Consider the following 18,841-nt stretch of genomic DNA (forward strand, 5'->3'; position numbering starts at 1 on the left):
TCTGAACCACGGATTTTAAAGTTCCTGTGGTGATCAAGGATGAAAGGGAGAGACACCTGACATTGTTCTTAAGGGCTCATCAAAAGGAACAGCTCTGGCTCTGCAGGTGAGCCCCCTCCTCTCCTACTGCTGAATTTGTGGAGGACAGAGTCAGCATAAGACAACTTTGATGCAAACCTCTCTCCCCCTTAAATCGATTGTGCTATTCAGATCACCTTTACCTCATTCTAACCATGAGTTCACAGCCGTTAAGGACGTGGAGACCACTTAAAACACACCACTGTATCCCCGCAGAGGAAGAAAGGGAGGCTTTGGTCACCGCTTTCAAAAGCTGGCAGATCTCACAAAATATCCTGTTCTTCACAACACACACGCTGTCTATAATAACTGTATTTTCCCTCCCTATTTTTAATTTAATCGCTATGCCTGAGAAACATAATAGGAAGCTAAAATGAGCTAAACTGCAAAGTCATTTAACTATACGCCACTGTTTTTCCAGAGACCGTTTCTACCAGAGTCGGAAGGGTCATCAGAACAGACAAGATTGCTGTTTGCACTCATTCAAAAGAGTTTCTAGAAGTCATATAACTCAGGCTGCACCGTGAAGGTTAAATTTACTTTGGGAAATTCTTATTAAGAGATACGACTGAAAATATCACTTAGGTAAATCATATTTACTTTTGATGACTATTTTAAAAGTACCACCTAGTTAAAGATAAGATTTATGACAAATTTAACATCTTCAGCATGAACACACACACATGAATTTCGTACTTCTCATTCCACTGTACACTGTGTCATGAAGCAAGTGCTGTATTAAGGTACTAGGAAGTCATCAAGGATGCTTATGATGTTATGAAATTAAACCAAAATGAAGTACTAGATCCACACAAAAATAAGCCAGGACAATTGACTCGTTAAATCCCAGTCTTAAAGTTTGCAATGAAGTCCCGCCATCTGACTTTGTTAACCTCTAAACACAGGGTCTTCTTATCCAGAAAATAGTCTCATTGCTTTAAAAGCAGCAAAATGTAGTTCTGAAAAGAAGTAGCCTTAAAGAAACAGTGTTAGCACGAGCTTGCAGGAAAACAGCTTGGTCAATTTTCACAGTAAATTCATAAATTCTAAGTTTCACAACTCAGAAATATTTTGACAAAATTAAAAACGCCTCCTCTGGTATATGCAGTGAAAGAATGAACCACGAAAAACACTCTACCTGCCTCTGTTAACCATAAACTCCAGATAACCCGTGTTATTTCATCCTTCTCCTTTGCGAGCACACATGCCCGTGTCTCATACAGCCACACATATGAGAGCTCTGCCGTTTCCTCCGTGACAAACACCCTCTGAAAGCATTTGTAACAACCTTCTAAAAAATAAAACAAAACCCATCTGTGACTATTTTTCCCATCTTTAATCCACGAAAAGAAAAGCCGTCCACAATTAGCCCAGCGGGCTGTTCCTGCGGCTCTGGTGACGGGCAGGGATCAGCACCATTAAAGCTCCAACCACAACGTCCAACCATCCGAGACCCGCTTTTCAAAATAAAGTCTGCATTATACTCAAGATCGGAATTCAGCAGTCGCTATCGAGTTCAAAAAGGTCTGCCAGATTCCATAATATTTCTCCTCATTAGCCTACAAAGTGCAAATTGCCCTCTTCATCAATGAAGAGATCAGATCTGGCAGCCACAATTGAAATCAAAGGCAGCGTCTTCCTCTTCTCATCACATTTAATGCGGGTCTGCGTTTGCTGATGATGCGGCCAACAGAGCTGGTTTGCAAAGTTACAACATGCTGTATTAATCATGTATAAAAAAGTAATCAATATCCTTTCCAAAAAGCAAAGGGGGAACCGATAATCCCAATTCTATCAAGACGCTTTCAGTTTCCAACAGTCCAACAGGCTTATTGTGCTTATATTTCATAAAATGCACTTCTTGAAGAGTTAAAATGTACAGATTGTATTGGGGTGTACATATTGTACAGATGTACATATTGTATTATGATTTTAATGAATTGCTTCCTTCATTAGGAAAAAATTCTCCTTTTTTCTAATTCCTCGTAACTTCTTAGATGTTGAGTATTTGCATTAAAAGGTCAAACTTCTCTTTCCACAGTTAAAGGGAAGTGCTGGGCATCTGTTTAGACAACGTATCTCTTAAAAACACGCCTGCTGCATTGACTAAATGAGTGGTTTTTTAGAATGTATTTTAAAAATACTTGGTGGCACAAACGTTTTTGTCAAGGAGGCCATGGACCAGTTCCTGAACCAATACGGTTAGAAATAAGCATTATTGTAGTGGAATAAGAAGAAATCTCTATCAAATTTACTGAAGGGACATCTGTAAGTGAAATAATATTAATTTAGATGAGGAATCAATATGCATCAAACCCACTAACACAGCAATGACCACAAACCTCAGGTAAGTAGAAATATTACCGGAAGGGAAAAAAGCTCCTCAAATGATTAAACAAATGATTTCTGTCACACTCAAGATAACGAACAATAGTCGCAAAATACATTTGTAGAAATCTTTACAATGAATCCCATGGTATTTTACAGTTTAAGAGCAGATTTAGGTCAGCATGAAGTTAGAGATCAATACAACAACAATATGTTGAAGTATAAGTAACCATGCAAAATGCTTCTGTTTGAAAGCATGAAATTGGTCCCAAAGTGATGAGTCTATAATCACATTGCGCACAAGAAAACAATCCCTTGGGCTCCAGGTTCACAAGGTATTTAGACACATGTGAAAGCTCTCTGCGCTTGTATTAAAATACACATGTAAGCAAGCAGGGCTTTCTCTACCTTTATCTTTGTTTGCATCTCAAGTTCCCATTTAAATTATGGAACACAATGAACATTTTTCAGCTAAAAAAAACCAGACAAAGTTCACCAAATGAAGTGAAGTCACTGCACAGCATTTCTTGGCCTTGCTCCAGGGTGATGTGAAAAGGAAGACTTGTCATTGATCTCTTAAAAATGGAAAAGAATAAGAAAAGATCCCTATTAATGCCCCAGCATCGTGCGGCAGCGGGGACTTTGCAGACCTACCGCTGCTCAACGGCGACGGACATAGATAACATCCTACATAAAGAGGAGTGAGATGCAATAGGTTCTCTGCACAGGGGGATTTACAGCCTAAAAAAGGCAGATATTTAATTCTGCCTCCTTTAATACAATAGGTCCACTTGAATTATTTTACTTCTTGGGCTTTTTTCGGTTGGTTGGTTGATGGATTGATTGGTTAGGGGGTGTTTGGATGAGCACAGCGTGCCTGCGAGATCCTCTTTGGATGCGATTATCCGCAGCATATTCACTTTTCAGTTCCATGGGCCTTTTTAGCCGGCTTTTACAGACTTGATTTAATATTCATAATCACCTTGAAAAGGCCATCTGCAATTTTAATCGCTCGCTACCAATTACTTTCTTTAATAGCTCTGACAGTATCACTCTCAGCGATCTGATAAATCCACACGGACAGGTGAAGGCAGCGCTGGGGGTGCAATTGCAGAAGATACAACATTCCCGGCTTTTTAAGCCTTCACTGTCTTTACTAAATCAGGCTTGTGAGCACATGGCTTTGCAGGGTGGATCAAAACAGAGCCAACGTGGAGCAAATAAGCAAGATCTTCTTTTTATCCCTCCTTAGTGCATTAGGAACAAGTGGGGAATAAAACAAACACCCTCCGCGCACAGCAACTCTTGTCTTTCCTTCTTCATCCAATAGAGTTGCCACTGCAGTATTTTCCCTACAAACAACAGCAGTAAACTACTTGTTTTCAGCTTGTAAACATATTTAGGAGCAAATAGAGCTGGACAAAATTTAATAACAATTTTGCACGAACAAGCCCTTAGAGACCAAGACATTGTGCGCACCTTCCTGGCTGCTGTATTCCTTCATTTTTATCACAGAAAGCTTTAAAGAGACACCGTTTAACAATGATGTTCTCCCAGATTATAGCAGCTGTAACTTCGTTCCCACGTTCCACAGCTAAAGTGATTTATCTACCATAAAAACGCAGAGGTTTGGATTATGGATTATTTTTAAGGGGTTTTAAATTGTAGACAATAGCCTGCACATAAAGAGAAATCAGCGTTTCTGTTACCTTACAGCACAGTCTGCAGAGGGAATGAATAAATAAATAAAATAAAACCAGGCCTGGGATTTCTTTGATGTTCAAGCACTCCCAGATACAAACGACAACACGTGAAACCGAGTAGTACAAGAACCAAGGAGAACCAACACCCTGCTTGGCAATTTACAGCTCCCAGGGTACAACCCAGCGGACAAGAAATCGATGCAGTTTTTCCATTCACCAGGAGAAGCGCCCAGCTCACCATCGAGCCCAAGTTTCTCTTCCTATTGCAAACGGGGTAGGAAGGTCCAATTATTCTATATTGCTTTAAAATTCATAGCAAGTTCTCGCTCAAATCTTAAAAAGCTTCCAATATTAAGCTTCTGTTAAAGTTTGGAGCAAGCATGAGTTAGCTAATTCTAAAAAGACAAACCTAGATAGCGTATAAATAAGTAACTTTCATCTTCTCTACTGAACAAAACAACAGAAATGCCTTATCATTCTACACATGGCTTTGCTCCCGTTGCGGTTGTAACCACTGGGTTTTCAGGCATTTTGGGATTGACTCCGACAAATCCCGTCTGTCTGGCCGGACGATGACCCAGACAGGTGACGGGGTTCTACCTGATTCAATTCTCCTGTTCTGTGATGTATATTGAGAAGAAATTAAAAACATCTTTAAAACGATAATCCTCAAGCGACCATACGTTTGTGAAAGCTGGAGATCAAAGTTAGTTTTTGTAAATATGCAACACAGACCTTTAACATGTGTAACACAACCTTCAGGACTTATTTAGGTTTTTACAGTAACTAAGTGCAAAAGTTATTCTGTTAAACATCTGTTTTGAGCATAATTTTTATTCCTAATCTATATTGTTTATAAAACATTTCAAGCTTGCCTAATGCAGTGACAGTTTGGAGAACACCATCAACTACTTCCTAAACTACTTTTCTAAATTGAAGAGTGACTAAGAAAACCTTTACCTGCTCCAAGTTTATCTGTCTCATAAAACGTTCCTCACTATTTTCATAAGCAACAGCTTTATATCTTGTTCACAAATCAGCCAGGACAACCTGTCGCATTACAGAACAGCACAAAGATGTCACACTTATGTACTACATGGATGCTTTTCTCTAAATGTGACTTTTCTTAGAATAGAATGTTTAAGCTAAGGCTTCCTTCAGTAAGTTACAAATTCTTACTTTCTTGGTAAAAAGCACCTTCAGCAGGGTTGAGCAACTTTAAATAAATTAAAATTGTACTTTAAATCCATGCAACTGTGTAAAAATGGGAAACAAAGTAAAAGATTTCAAGGCAGCTACTTAGAACATCCCAGGAGCACGGCCCAGAGAATGGGACTCGAGAGACTTAAAGGGGTAAATGGATGCATGAGTCCCCACCGCTCTTCTGTTAAAGCTCCGGAACCGCGATACTGGAATGAACTGAAACGCAAAGCCCTTTAGAAATGCCTGTAAATACCTCTACTTCTGACTCCTCTGGAAGTTTTGAGAAAGCTCAGTTCATCTTGGATGTACATGATAAAGAAATAAGCAGCTCTAGGGAAAGGCTGATTGCCAGTCCTGCAGTCCAGGCAGTGCCCACCATTGGTGTTGCTTGACTTAAATAAGTCTGAGCTTTATGATTTCCATTACTGTTATCATATTATTTATCATGCCTATGTACTAGATAGTTTTTTGTTATATTATCAGCACATATTACAAAGCTTTTCCAAGATCCCAAAGTCCTACTTAAACTATAGGTATGGACAGAAACTGCTGCTCTCACGCCAGCAATAAGAACTGATCATGAGCACAAAGTATTTAAACAGGAGTGAGAAAAACAGTTCACTTCTCACCGCAATTAAAAACAATGAGAAACTCAAGAGAAATTCAAGAGTTTCCCTGGGAAACTGATGGAACAACTTATCCTTGGTGCCATCTCAAGACACATCAGGGATAAGAGGGTCATTAGGGACAGTCAGCATGGCTTCACCAAGGGGAAGTCGTGCTTGATCAACCTCATTGACTTTTATGAGGACATAATAAGATGGATGGATGATGGCAGAGCAGTGGACGTGGTCTACCTTGACTTGAGTAAGGCATTTGACACAGTCCTCAGAGCTAAACTGAGGGAGTGTGGTCTGGATGATTGGGTAGTGAGGTAACTGCGAACTGGCTGAAGGGAAGAAGCCAGGGAGTCGTGGTGAATGGGGCAGAGCCCAGTTGAGGCCTGGATCCAGTGCAGCACCTCAGGGGTCAGTACTGGGGCCGGTATTATTCAATATACTCATCAATGATTTGGATGAGGGAATAGAGTGACTGTCAGCAAGTTTGCTGATGACACCAAACTGGGAGGAGTGGTGACACTGAAAGCTGTGCTGCCATCAGAGACCTGGACAGGCTGGAGAGCTGGGCAGGGAAAAATTTAATGAAATAGAACAGGTCAAGTGTAGAGTCTGGAATCTGGGCAGGAACAACCCCAGGTTCCATCTGGGTGTTCCTGCTCCATGGGGGGATTGCACTGGATGAGCTCTCCAGGTCCCTTCCAATCCCAGACATACTGGGATTCTGTGATATATTTTCATGCTAGAATGCAGTTAAGTTGGAATTGGACTATACCATCAATTTTACCGTTGTTGCCCATGGAAGGTGATTCTATCTTGAGTAACCAACATCATCTTTTTATGTCTGAACAAGACAATATTTATTTCAGCAGTTTCCTTTCATCTTACTCCATGCTGGAGTATTAGTACATGACTGACTAAAGGAAAACACTGACTAAAAAATTGTATTTTCTTTGTAAATTCAAGAGATTTATTTAAAAAAAAAAGTAGGCAAATCAGTAAGACTGAATAATCTGTTGAACTAGCAATAGTTTTCTGTCCAGAAAACTTTTCTGACATTTCTCTTCTGTTGGTTTTCCAACAAATCATCAGAGTTTGTTCACGATGGCATTTTCCTTGATGGCATGTATAATTGATGTATGTCACATTTTATAAAACGATTGCAAGGTAAATTCAATTTTCTCTTTTCCTTGTTTGTGTCCTCTAAGAATCTCTTATCTCCACATATCAATTACAGAGCAGTGACAGAGATAGGATACAAATCACTCCGATGAATGTAATAGCAAAAGTGATTAGAGATAGGGAGAGATTAATTGTATGTGTCAGACATAAATAAAGGGTTTAGGAGACAACCCAGCATTTTGAGTCTGAGGGTGCATTCCAGATCTCTCAGACACAAAAGCCCAAACCTTATAAACAGACAAGTGTAACGAGGAGCTATGTTAAAATAACGAGTTAGATTATAGAAACTATTTTCGTGTTTTATGCCGATTTTGGCTGTTTAAGTTCTTTTCCAATCTTACTATTGCGGACAAAGTTTATTTTATTATCTTTCCATTGCACAAACTACCAGCAGAGGAGACACAAGTTGCCTGGGACAGTGGATCCAGTAGATGCAAAAAGGCACAGCGTGTGGCCATAAGTATCATCAAAAATAGTCCAGAGGAAGAAAAAATTGGGAGACCAACCAATATTTTTGCTATTTATCACAAAGAGCACTGATAGAATATTTGGGTGAAGCCAAAAACAAGCTCAAGCTGCCACAGAAGTTTCTTGGCTCATCTTTATTATTCCTCCACATTTCCTTCTGTATTACTACAGTTAAAAGCAAGGAAAGTTTTCCTTTGAGAAGAAAGGTAGAGAATTGTGGAAGAGAGCTGGAGAACTGGATTCCAAGAAGGCTGATAAATCTTGAGCATCATCTGTTATTTCCTTGTAATTCATATAAAACAATTCTACACCGAAAGCGCCCATGACGCAACCACCAGGGCCCCTCCTGGAAGTTCTGCTCAACAAAGAGAAAGCAAAGCTTGGGTAGAAAATGAGAAAGGAAAGAGATGTCGTTATTTCACAGAATGACCGAAAAGCAGCGCACAGAGGACTGAGCTGTGCTAACCTGGACTTCCTCAGTATTTGTTGAGAACTTGAGGCATGTACAGTGCAATAGCTGCACACAAATGCAATTTAACTCCATGCCATATTCCTCCTCCTTCCCTCACCAAAAAAAAAGAATAAAAAGGAAAAAAAAAATAAGAATAATAATAAGAAAAGCGTCACTGAAGCACTAATTTCACCTCAGCAGCACTGACCAGAGAGGCTGAGCAAAGTAAATTCTCTTGGCATGAACTAAAAATAGTTTGACAAGTTTATAGAGCTGGTGTGAATTCGACCTCAGAGCACAAATACCTGTTCCCTGGGGTTCCAGCCCATTCTTATTCCCCCCCCCCCGCCTCCTGTCTACACCTGAAGGATGGCACTAGCTATGAAAAATTCATGCAGCATTACGCTTCAAACGCATCCGTGAAGGATCCTCAACATCTGCTGACTTGAACAAACCTTGATGGTTAATATGAAAAATTATGTTAGTGAAATGTTCTCTTCCAGAGAGGAAAATGTCTGCTCAGAATCCTCTGAAAACTTCTCTTCTTCAGTAACCTGAGAGAAGGACGTGAAAAGTAATATCCCATCAAGTACACCGACAGGAAATGGGGCACTTTTTCCCCCACTTTCTTTCCTAACAATGTAAAGAATATTTCATTTTTACAGACACCAAAAGTGACCTAAACATCTTGTGCTCTCATGAGAACCTCTCTGAAATGGGGCTCTTCCCTTCTCTGAAATCTGGGCTTGGACACATTAAATGGGCACCAACCAGAGACACAGGCTCTGCTGAGCCTCACGTCTACATCTGCCGTAACAGCACAGAATTCCTGTTGTGAGTGGAACCTGGACAGAACAACACACCACCCTTGTATTTTAAATTAATTGCCATGCAACCAACCCAGGAGTTTTATTTTCAACCCCCAACTTTTTTTAATATATATTTTTTTTAAGCGTTGCCAGTGCTCGAGGGAAAAATTTATCTTCATTAAATGATAATTGGCTTTATTATCTTTGAGGCTTCAGAAATGCTGGCTGGCAAGGTTTTGAAAATTTCCATCAATCTTGTTTTCTGTTTTCACAAAGAAAAAAAAAGACATCAGCCTGAAGAACGCTCTGCATCTCCTGTGTTATGAATAGGTCTTGAGACCATCTAATTTACTAATAAATCTATTGAAGCGACACGCATCTCAATATTTCACAGCTTAACAAGAAGGTCCAGAAGCAAGGCCCCGAATTGCGGTTCCAGATGATTAGCGCTGCAAAACCAATTGAAGCAGGAGCATCTAAGCTGTCAGAACAGCTTACGCCTTCCCACCTTCTGCAAACTCGCCATTTAAATCATTTACTGGGGGACACTTTCTCAATTTTTCCATAAAATACTTCAGCTAAGGTCTGAAACAGCGCACGCTGTTCAAAGTTTAAGAGGGGGCCAAGGCAGCTCGCGCCCACAGCGCTGCATTGAAGTTAAGAATAGAAAAATCTCAGCAGGGCTTTTCAAACTTCTTCTGAAGTGGCACCAAAGTCTTGTCACATCCTCACATATTAAAGTAACAAGGACACACATTGCAAACACCTCAGCCAGCTCTCACACTAAGAAAAAGCTCTGTATTAGTATTATTTTCCCCCCTCTTCTAAAAAAATGCTTCTTAAATGCTTGACTTGTCCACTAGAAATCCTTATAGTTTCATTACGAAGCTCTTAATACCCCTGCTCCCCTTTCCCCCCCAAAACACCTTCACATAGAAGTGGCACAACCTACAGTCAAGTACCACGTAACAGTCTCTTTCTTAAAGTTCTGTACTATAACCAGAATTTTGGAGAAATTTAGCTTGTAGTATGGCCTTCAAGGAAATATGAGTTTTATGATGACCTCACTTTATGAACATTTTGATCTTTAAGTGTCCTGCTGACACCAGCAAGACGAAAAGCGCATCACTTCATCCCTGGGGAATGGGCAGGAAAGAAAAAGCCTCAAGAACTAAGGACTTGTTCAAGATATCATCATCAAATTTATTGTTTAATAGATAGAAATAGGAAAGAATGTTGAGGGTTTGAAGGTTGCAACGGCTCAGTAAATAATTAGATCTCACACCTCTCTGGTCAAATTTGGAAGTTCCAGCAATGGAGTTAATGCTGAACTCCTCCAAAATAGTGATGTTTCAACAGGGAGTCAAAAAGCAAACTGAGTTTTGTTACTTCTGTTGCCAAACTCTTGACTTTCAGACTTTCTCATTTTCCCAGCCAAAATTTTGTGTTATTTACATGAAAGCTGGGACATATGGTCCAAAAAAAAGCCAAGATTTCCAGTAGTTCAGTATACAGTTCAACTGATTTTAAGACATTTCAAATTTAGAACCAATTTATGACATTTCATACTAATTTCAGATGTGACATTGTTCCCAATACGTTGCTTGTTGGGCATCATTTTTATTTCACCTCTGGGACGATCTAATCCCCTGGAAATCAGTGGAAACGCATCCAGTAGAAAGAAGTGACCATTTTTTTCAAGTGTAGTTGGACTGAACCTTACATTGTGAACTTATCTTTTTGGTGACCTAGACTTTCAAACTAAGACACGGTTTTTAGAGGGCAGGCACAGAGAGCACGGGTGTTTAACCAAGCGAGAGACTCAGCTGTTAAGGAAAAATACTGCTCAACATCTGGATCTTCTCATAGGGTGACCACATCCATTGGCTAATCCATCTCTACTGCAAAGCGTGTTTATGGAATGAATTGTCACACAGTCACGTCTTCTTGCTACGTACCTCAAAACACCCAGATGCCCTAAAGATCTGTTAATTTTCATTAACCCCAGGCATTCTCATGTCGAGATTTTCCATGTCTGACCAAGCTCAGAGTGCAGAGAAAAGCAAACCCAAACACAGTAGAAGCAACACCGACAGCTATCGAGCTTTCTTCTCAAGCTCCTTTCCAACTTCCACGCACGATGTTTGTGACCAGGGAGTGATGGGTGGATGCAAGCGTTGGTGTTGCTTGAGAATCAATGAGCTATAGGTTAGACCGATAAGAAACAAGATGTCTTTATAATACATAGAGCCCTACTAGTGAATTCATCATAATTTTGTTCAACATCCTCAAATCTTCTTATGCAACGTGCATCAAATATAGTTATTAACCAAAGGACATTACAATATATTGTCCAGGTGTTTCTCAAACTCCATTTACTTCCAGACACAATTCAAGGCCTTGACTTTAATCTGCAATACAAGGCCCTATAATTTCTGCTTGCCTCAGGGCTATACATTCCTCCTCCTGTCAGCCTTGTATTTCGGACCAGAACAGGTCGGCTTACGGCTTTCTCAGCTCTTAACCTGATTCTGCAAATCTGCTTTTCCTACAGGCTGGAGCAAGCCTGACACCGATATCCTTCAAGGAATAACAAGCTATGTATATCTAACACTGTTCTCAGTGGATGACTGCCCTGGGAATTATCTATCGTTCCTTTTCCTTCTGCCCTCCACGGAAGCAGCAACGCGCTTGCCGAGTCATGCAGCAAGGTTGTACTCAATAATTAATATATAATCTACTCACACGGAGATTGGATATTCCACTTTACTCACGGTTTATTTGATTTTGATTAAAATGTTTTTAAATTTTATACACATCCTAATGGAAAATGACACGTGTCATCACTCTCAACATCTAATAAAATTCAGACGGTGACGATTCAATGTGATCCCTTCCATACCTGGATGTACCTTTAACAATCTGTTCCCAACCACCTGCTGGAATTCTTTATTATTGTTCCAAAATACATCATCCTTCTGCAGCCATTCTCTGCATATTGCTTCAGGACTACATTTTTGCCTGACTATTTTGTGTTACTGGACCAAAAAGGTTTATTCGCTTCCATCTAACGTATCACACACGTTTCTTCCCCAGATCAAAGTTCAGAATGACCATGTTAAGCTCATTTTCTCGACAGACGCCGCAATGCCTTGCAGCCAGTGCCTTTCTTCAGCACCTACATGGCATTAATAATCCCGGATATCACGATGACAATTGGAAAACCTCACTGGCTAATACTTTTTCTAACAAGTAAATCCATTTTTGGCTTTCCATCTTGCTTCATTCTTCATATTATTTTATCCATTTAATCTTTCCCATTTTTCACATTCCAAACAGACTTTGCATTCATGGTATCAAGCCCGCACCCATTTTGAAGTGTTTTCTTTTCCATATGCCCACATTACCTTCTGCTTTGCATAGCACTTGTTCTGCATGCATGATCACAGACTATTTCCAACATTAATTAAGATATGAAATTAAAGTGGGAAATACATTATTGGTCACATAATACAAACAATACAAATTTGCTTTAAAATGAAATTACTAAAGTGTTAGCAAACCTCTTTATACTGTCAGAAATAATAATGTTTACAATCTACATGCCACAATACAGCCAGAATTCACAAGTGGCTTTGGAATATTATTTCCACTTCAGAAAGATGCACATAAAACCCCTGAGAAGTCCATTTGCTTTAGAAAAGTATCGGGGAAGAAAACACAGGTTTCTCTCTTCTGCTGCCCTCAGCAACCCCCGACCCAGCTCACGGGGCTTGCATCAAATCTCATTAGGAATTTTAGCAGGAAAAGTATATTTTCTTAGAAATTAAACGTTTCACAGAAACATATTGCTTTTTATGAACTTCGGACAAACATAAGCATATTTCCAAAAGTGATCTGCTGGATTTTCTGCCCAGCAGCACAAACTCCCAAGTTTTACTAGCGTAAGGAAAAGAGCCATAGGGATCATCTCAAGTCTAATGGTACCCAAGATCAAGAGATCTTGAGCATCTCATCACATCGGTTGATCTAGAGCTGAGTCTTGCGTCCTCTAGAAGCCCACAAGAGCAGCCTGTCAGTCAAGCTGCCAGCGTCATCAACCATTTACCCAAAAATCTCTACAGTAAAGCCCAGAAACCTCCACATTCACTCGGACTAACACCCTCCCTTACCTCGCTGATACATTAAAAACGCCTTCATCAGCTGTCCTCAGAAAATGAGTCGAACCGTTCTACATGTTCAGAATATTAATTTTTCATACCAACATGTTTACTAGATGTTTTACATTAGTTTGCACAAGCCTATTTTTGCTCAATGTGTGCATTAGTACATTCAGTGTGCAGTCATCTTGCTGACCCCATTGCTCCGCTGCTGCTCCCTCCCCTTGGCTGTAAAACCCCCTCGTGGAACGCCTCTGTCACAGTGTTAATGCAATTTGCGGCATGTAAAATAATAAGTAATAACAACGAAATGCATGTTCCCTGGGACTCTGTGATAACTCCAGGTAAAAATAACGCCATAGACTGGGAACAGACTCATTAATAAAATTTCACTCAGAAGAGTGACTTGTTTACTTACGCACAATGGAAAACAATACGTTATAAACCCCTGCATTAAAAAGAAATTATGATCACAACTTCACAACAAGCAGCGAGGGTTATCATCATGTACCTGCCTTGCACAAAATAAACCATCAGACAAAAGGCTCTGAGGGTGATTTGTCGAGGGCATATACTCTCTTAGGTCCCTAGGAGAGCACAAGGAGCTCAACGTGCCCCAAAACAACCAGGCAAAGTTGAACCCCTTTAAAGATTCAATCCTTTGTAAGCAAGGCTCTTTTTCTTCACATAGACCTCTGTGAATATGTCTGCAACCCCAGTGTGACAGCATGTTTCCAGGAATTTGGATACTCACTTGCTACGCTGAGATGAATAAACGGGCTTGTCTTGTTCTCCCCATTCTTCTCATTGACCGCCTGGACGTAGTAACCTCCTGCATCGGTTGCTGATGTCGCAAGGATCACCAGTTGATTCTCCAGTGTGATAGCTCTATTTAGGAAAGAGAGAGATTGCATTGAAACCAGAAGAACAGCATCCAGTAGGCAAAAACCGTACAACACTTCAGACTGGGCAGGCTGATGTGATATTCATTGCTCATCTAAACCAAGATGCTGCGGAATCAAACCCACCTGATTGCAAACACATCCATAAGTAACAATTAAGACCTTTGATCCCTCAAGGTCTTTCCTCTGTTTAGATCATGTAAGATGTTTCTGGTGAAATGCAGAAAGCTACAACATGTGAAACTAGAATAGTTTAAATGGCAATAAGGAGTTACACAAGAAATGGCAGATGACAATGAAGGCTGAGAGCCTGCAAGCTGCGTTGTTATGGGCTGACAACAGTCCTGGCAAACATCAGAATGCTGCAAAGTCAGTTTTATTGAAACATTTCTCCACAAGTGAAAGCTAGCCTATTAAAGTCTGACATTCAGGGAATAACACCACTTAGTTTAGTGGAAAAAAATAAAAAGTACAAATCAAAGGCAGCAGAACCTCAGAAGGTAAACTTTCTGTTATACAGCATCACTAATTATCACAACATCACAGACAAGAACACAGGCAAGTTAGAGCCTAATGGATACACACAAATGATCTGTGTGTAGATAGGGAGGGAAGAGCTTTCGTTTAATCTAAAGCAGGTAGGAAAGCACAAGCCTGTAGTTACACTGGTGTAGGCGTGAAGGAGTCAATAAATGTCATTGTAGAACACAAGCCTGTTCTTGCTCAGGTCTGCTATATAGCAAACCTTAGAATCAATCACAGAACTGTTTGGGTTGGAAGGGCCCTTAAAAATCATCTCATTCCACCCCCTGCCATGGGCAGGGACATTTTCCACCAGACCAGGTTGTTCCAAGCCCCGTCCAACCTGACCTCAAACCCCCCCAGGGATGGGGCATCCACGGCTGCTCTGGGCTGCCTGTGCCAGGACCTCACCATCCTTGTGGGGAAGAACTTCTCCTTTGTATCTAATCTACATTTCTCCTCTTTCAATTTAAAGCCATTACCCCGTGTTCTATCACTACATGCCCTTGTAGAAGGTCCCTCTCCAGTTTTCTTGTAGGTTCCTTTTAGGTACCGGAAAAGCTGCCATAGGGTGTCCCTGGTGCCTTCTCCAGGCTGAACAATGGCAACTCTCAGCGTGTCCTCACAGCAGAGGTGCTCCAGCCCTCAGATCATCTTTGTGGCCTCCCCAAATTCAGTCCAACAGGCCCACGTCCCTCTTGTGTTGGGGGCCCCGAGCTGGACACAGCACTGCAGGTGGGGTCTCACCAGAGTGGGGCAGAGGGGGAGAATCCCCTCCCTTGAGCTGCTGCTCACGCTGCTGTGGACGCGGCCCAGGACACAGGTGGCTTTCTGGGCTACAAACACACATTGCTGGGTCACGTTGAGCTTCTCATCAACCAACACCCCCAAGCCATCCTCCTCAGGGTTGCTCTCAAACCAATAAACTCCCCTGTAGGCAGCACTACCCATCTGCACCGCAGTAGGGGTGGTTACTTTGCATTTTACATGCATTAGATGGTCTTTTCTTGACTATACAAGATAAAGGTTTAATCTAAAAATTTAAGGGCTTAACTGAACAGGACACGTGAAGCTCAAAAAATAGATAAGAATAAAAGAACATGTAAAGTTCCAGAGAATGCCTGTGGAGCAAAGAGCTGACGCTAATGCAGACTGGGACAGGCATCTGAACGCAAGATGTGGAGCAAGAAACTCCTACCTTCACTTTTATCACTTGATGAGAAGCCCCACTGAGTTCAGCTGTGCTATCAGTCATATCCTTGAGCAAGAGGTTGAAGCAACATATAAAATTATTATAGCGGATGAAACAAGTTCATACATCAATAGGCCTCCAAAAGAGTCGGTGCTAAGTCAGAGCAGTCCTACACTGATCAATAATGAACACTCCTGCATTTTTTCCTCCTGTTTTGGCATGGGGTGGTTAACATTAATAATTCACTATTTATTTGGCTTTTGAAAAAGCATTTAAAGCAACGGAGGAAATCACACATTCCTACTGTAACGTACTCATTTTTATATGTAGGAGGGGGCTTAGCAAATGACAGGGAGAGCACAGCAGTGTTCAAAGGCTTTGTGTGCTTCAGTCGTAATGTGGATACAAAAAACACTGCACTTCTAATAGTTACCAGTAAATACCAATAAATAAATATCTCCTGAAAAATAGATAAGGCTGCATTTTCAGCTCTGACTGCACATCAGCTAAAGATCCTGTTTACATGATCTTTAGCGGCAGATTTTATTATAAAAACTGTTAGAAAAAAATCACACTATGACTTTTCTTTATTCAATGAACCTGTGCGAGCTCAATTGACTTAGAAAATTAATCAAAGAAACTGTGGTAGATTTACAGAGTGGGGATATAAAATGCAATTAATACGACATTTGATAAAGCAAATAAAGATAAAATTCCAATGAAGAGCTAATAATTGAATATTACAAGACAATGACATCTACATTCATTCCTACTTTAATTCTAAAGAAAGCAGCGTTAGAAAACAGTGAAACGTATTTCAGACTTGGATGTCGGGTGCAAACGCACCCCGGTTGTAAAGGTGATGCTTCAACACTGCCGAGATTCACACTGCTACTATCTGTATTAAATTGACTGGAAACCCAGACAATTAAACCACTTTGCTCATTATATCGGAAACAAGAGCAAAGGGAATTAAGATGCATTTATTAAGAAATTGTTCAAAACGAAGATTAAAAAAAAAAACAACCCTATAATACAGAAATATTTATTGCGATGTGAGAAAAATAGAACATCTGTGAAATGTAATCAAAGATTAAATGAACATCAGGATATTTGAACTGAGAAAGATCAACGTGGAAAGGTCCAAACGTTGCAAACTACATCTTCAAAATAGTGCATAAGCTTGATATTAATTCGTATAGAAATAAATAATTAGAAGACAAAGCAACTACCGAAGACAGATCTTTGGGGTCATCAATTATATAGTCAAATTAATGCTAAATTGAACCCCCCAAAATGAGTTATTGATATCTTAATAGTTCTGTGCAAAACGGAATGTTTCAGTTTCATTAATTGAAGGCAGGTACAGAGCACAACACAAACCTCCCCAGGCTGCAGACTCCAGAGCTTTATTTAGATCAACTATGAGCCTTGTGCATCAGGGAAATCAATTAGTCGTGTTTTAAGGACTCATTAATTCCAACGTTTCTGAACCACCTGAAGATTTCTGCCCCAGCCCTTTCCAGGGTCGCAGCCGCTTTTTGCGCAACAGCTGCAGACGGCGCCCTAAAACTGGCTTCATGTGCTTCCTTTGGTTTATTGTTTGTTTTCAGTGTCTGACAGGAGTTGTAAATTATGACAGCACCGCTCTAACGTTCCAAGGAAAAGCTGATTCCCGGCTGCTCCGTTTCCCAGCACGTTTGAGGGAGACGAGCGCAGCAGACGGAGCGGACCTGTCAGCAACTCATGCCCGGCGCAGAATTCATGAAAAACATAAATGTCGGGCCTTTTTTATTGCTTTTTAAAAGCAATATTGCTTTTAAAATTTACTTTTTTTAAAGCAATATCGAACTTAATCTAACACTTTCAAGACAGGAGCAAGCAGCAAGTAAACTAAGCAGACTGATGCTTTGGGAATCGGTCAGTGTAGGGAAAGGAGCGTTTTGAGTCATGTGTTTTAATAGAAGAACTCTTCAAGTTTCTCTGGAGCTCAGTGGAAGCCGTAGGGAACAGCAGCCAATATACAAACTGTACCGTACATGTCTGCAAGTGGTAGGCACTTCTAGTAGTGAATATTCAGTATTATGATGTCCTACAAGCACTTCAGTGATACCGTTACCACAAAACCAGCCAGAGGCGAGAAGAGATTGATCTGAAAGCAAAGGCACCTTATACCTTAGAAACTACAAGCTCTGTTCGTGACACGCTGCCTGACCAAAGATCAGGTCCGACAGGCTGGGAAAAGGCAGCAATGATGGAGACAAGTCACTCTATACACCCAGTTCTTCTAAGTATCTGAACATGGAAGTGGGCGCCTAGTGGGGTTTTCATGCTTTCCATTTATTGCTGCCATAATTAAGCACTTAGATACACTCTGGGATTTTTAATTGCAGCCATCTAAATTGTCCAAATACTCTAAAAAAAAAAATCTGCGGCAAATAATCTTTAAGTTTGATCTAAAGCTTAGGAAAATTATTCTGTTAACATCAGTGGAAGGTGAGTCAGGTCTTTAGAAGCAAAGAGGTGATACCAAAGGGGTGATACCATTATTAAGGCACCTAAGACTATGGGTTTGCACTTAAATAATTTTTTCCTGCTCTGAAAATGGCATCATTCATTAAAATGCTGCAAATGAATTCTGTAGTACCTTAAATAGGTGGACTTCACACAAAAAATATTACTAATAGAAAATATCAAAATCTACTCTACAAATAGATAATTCCCAGAAGTTAGATATTTGTTAGGTTATTAGTCTACCAGATTACACAATAAATAGATAATACCAGGTTCTAAAAACATCATAAAATGAAAATCACAGAGTAACCTGATTACGCTTTCCCTCAGAAGCCTTCCATCTGCTCACCAACCCGCGTGCAATGTGTGAGTACAAAGGCCTTCATAAAGCCTCTTTGCCAACATTATCTCCAGCTAATACGAATATCAATCCCTCTTTACAAGGTATTTTTTGCTAGAAAGCTTCTGCTCCCCTTTTAATAACTTTTGTCCACATTGCAGAGCAAGCGCCGATCTTTCTGCACGAGCCAGACGCCACACAGCAGCAGCGATGTTAATAGAAAAGGGAGAGATTATGGCGTAATAACAACATAATTACTGAAGCCTTCCCCCTCGGATTTCCCCCTTTGGAAAAGCGTAGGGAGGCACTGCAGTTAAACCACAGCTGTTCAATGGAATCCGGACTCGGAGCAGGGCACGCATGGCTTAACAA

General features: G+C 40.5%; 1 protein-coding gene across 6 annotated transcripts in view; it reads right to left on the reverse strand.

Annotated features, from left to right (window-relative positions):
* SDK1 (sidekick cell adhesion molecule 1) overlaps nt 1-18,841 on the reverse strand; it is a 375,917-nt gene that overhangs the window by 195,135 nt on the left and 161,941 nt on the right. For all 6 annotated transcript variants that reach the window (XM_065850323.2, XM_071814947.1, XM_071814948.1 and 3 more), the window contains one exon: nt 13,754-13,887. In XM_065850323.2, coding sequence (XP_065706395.2) covers nt 13,754-13,887 — 134 coding nt within the window. The remainder of the gene's footprint in view (nt 1-13,753; nt 13,888-18,841) is intronic.

Source organism: Patagioenas fasciata, chromosome 15 (assembly GCF_037038585.1).
Source record: "Patagioenas fasciata isolate bPatFas1 chromosome 15, bPatFas1.hap1, whole genome shotgun sequence".
NCBI classification, from domain to species: Eukaryota; Metazoa; Chordata; class Aves; order Columbiformes; family Columbidae; genus Patagioenas; species Patagioenas fasciata.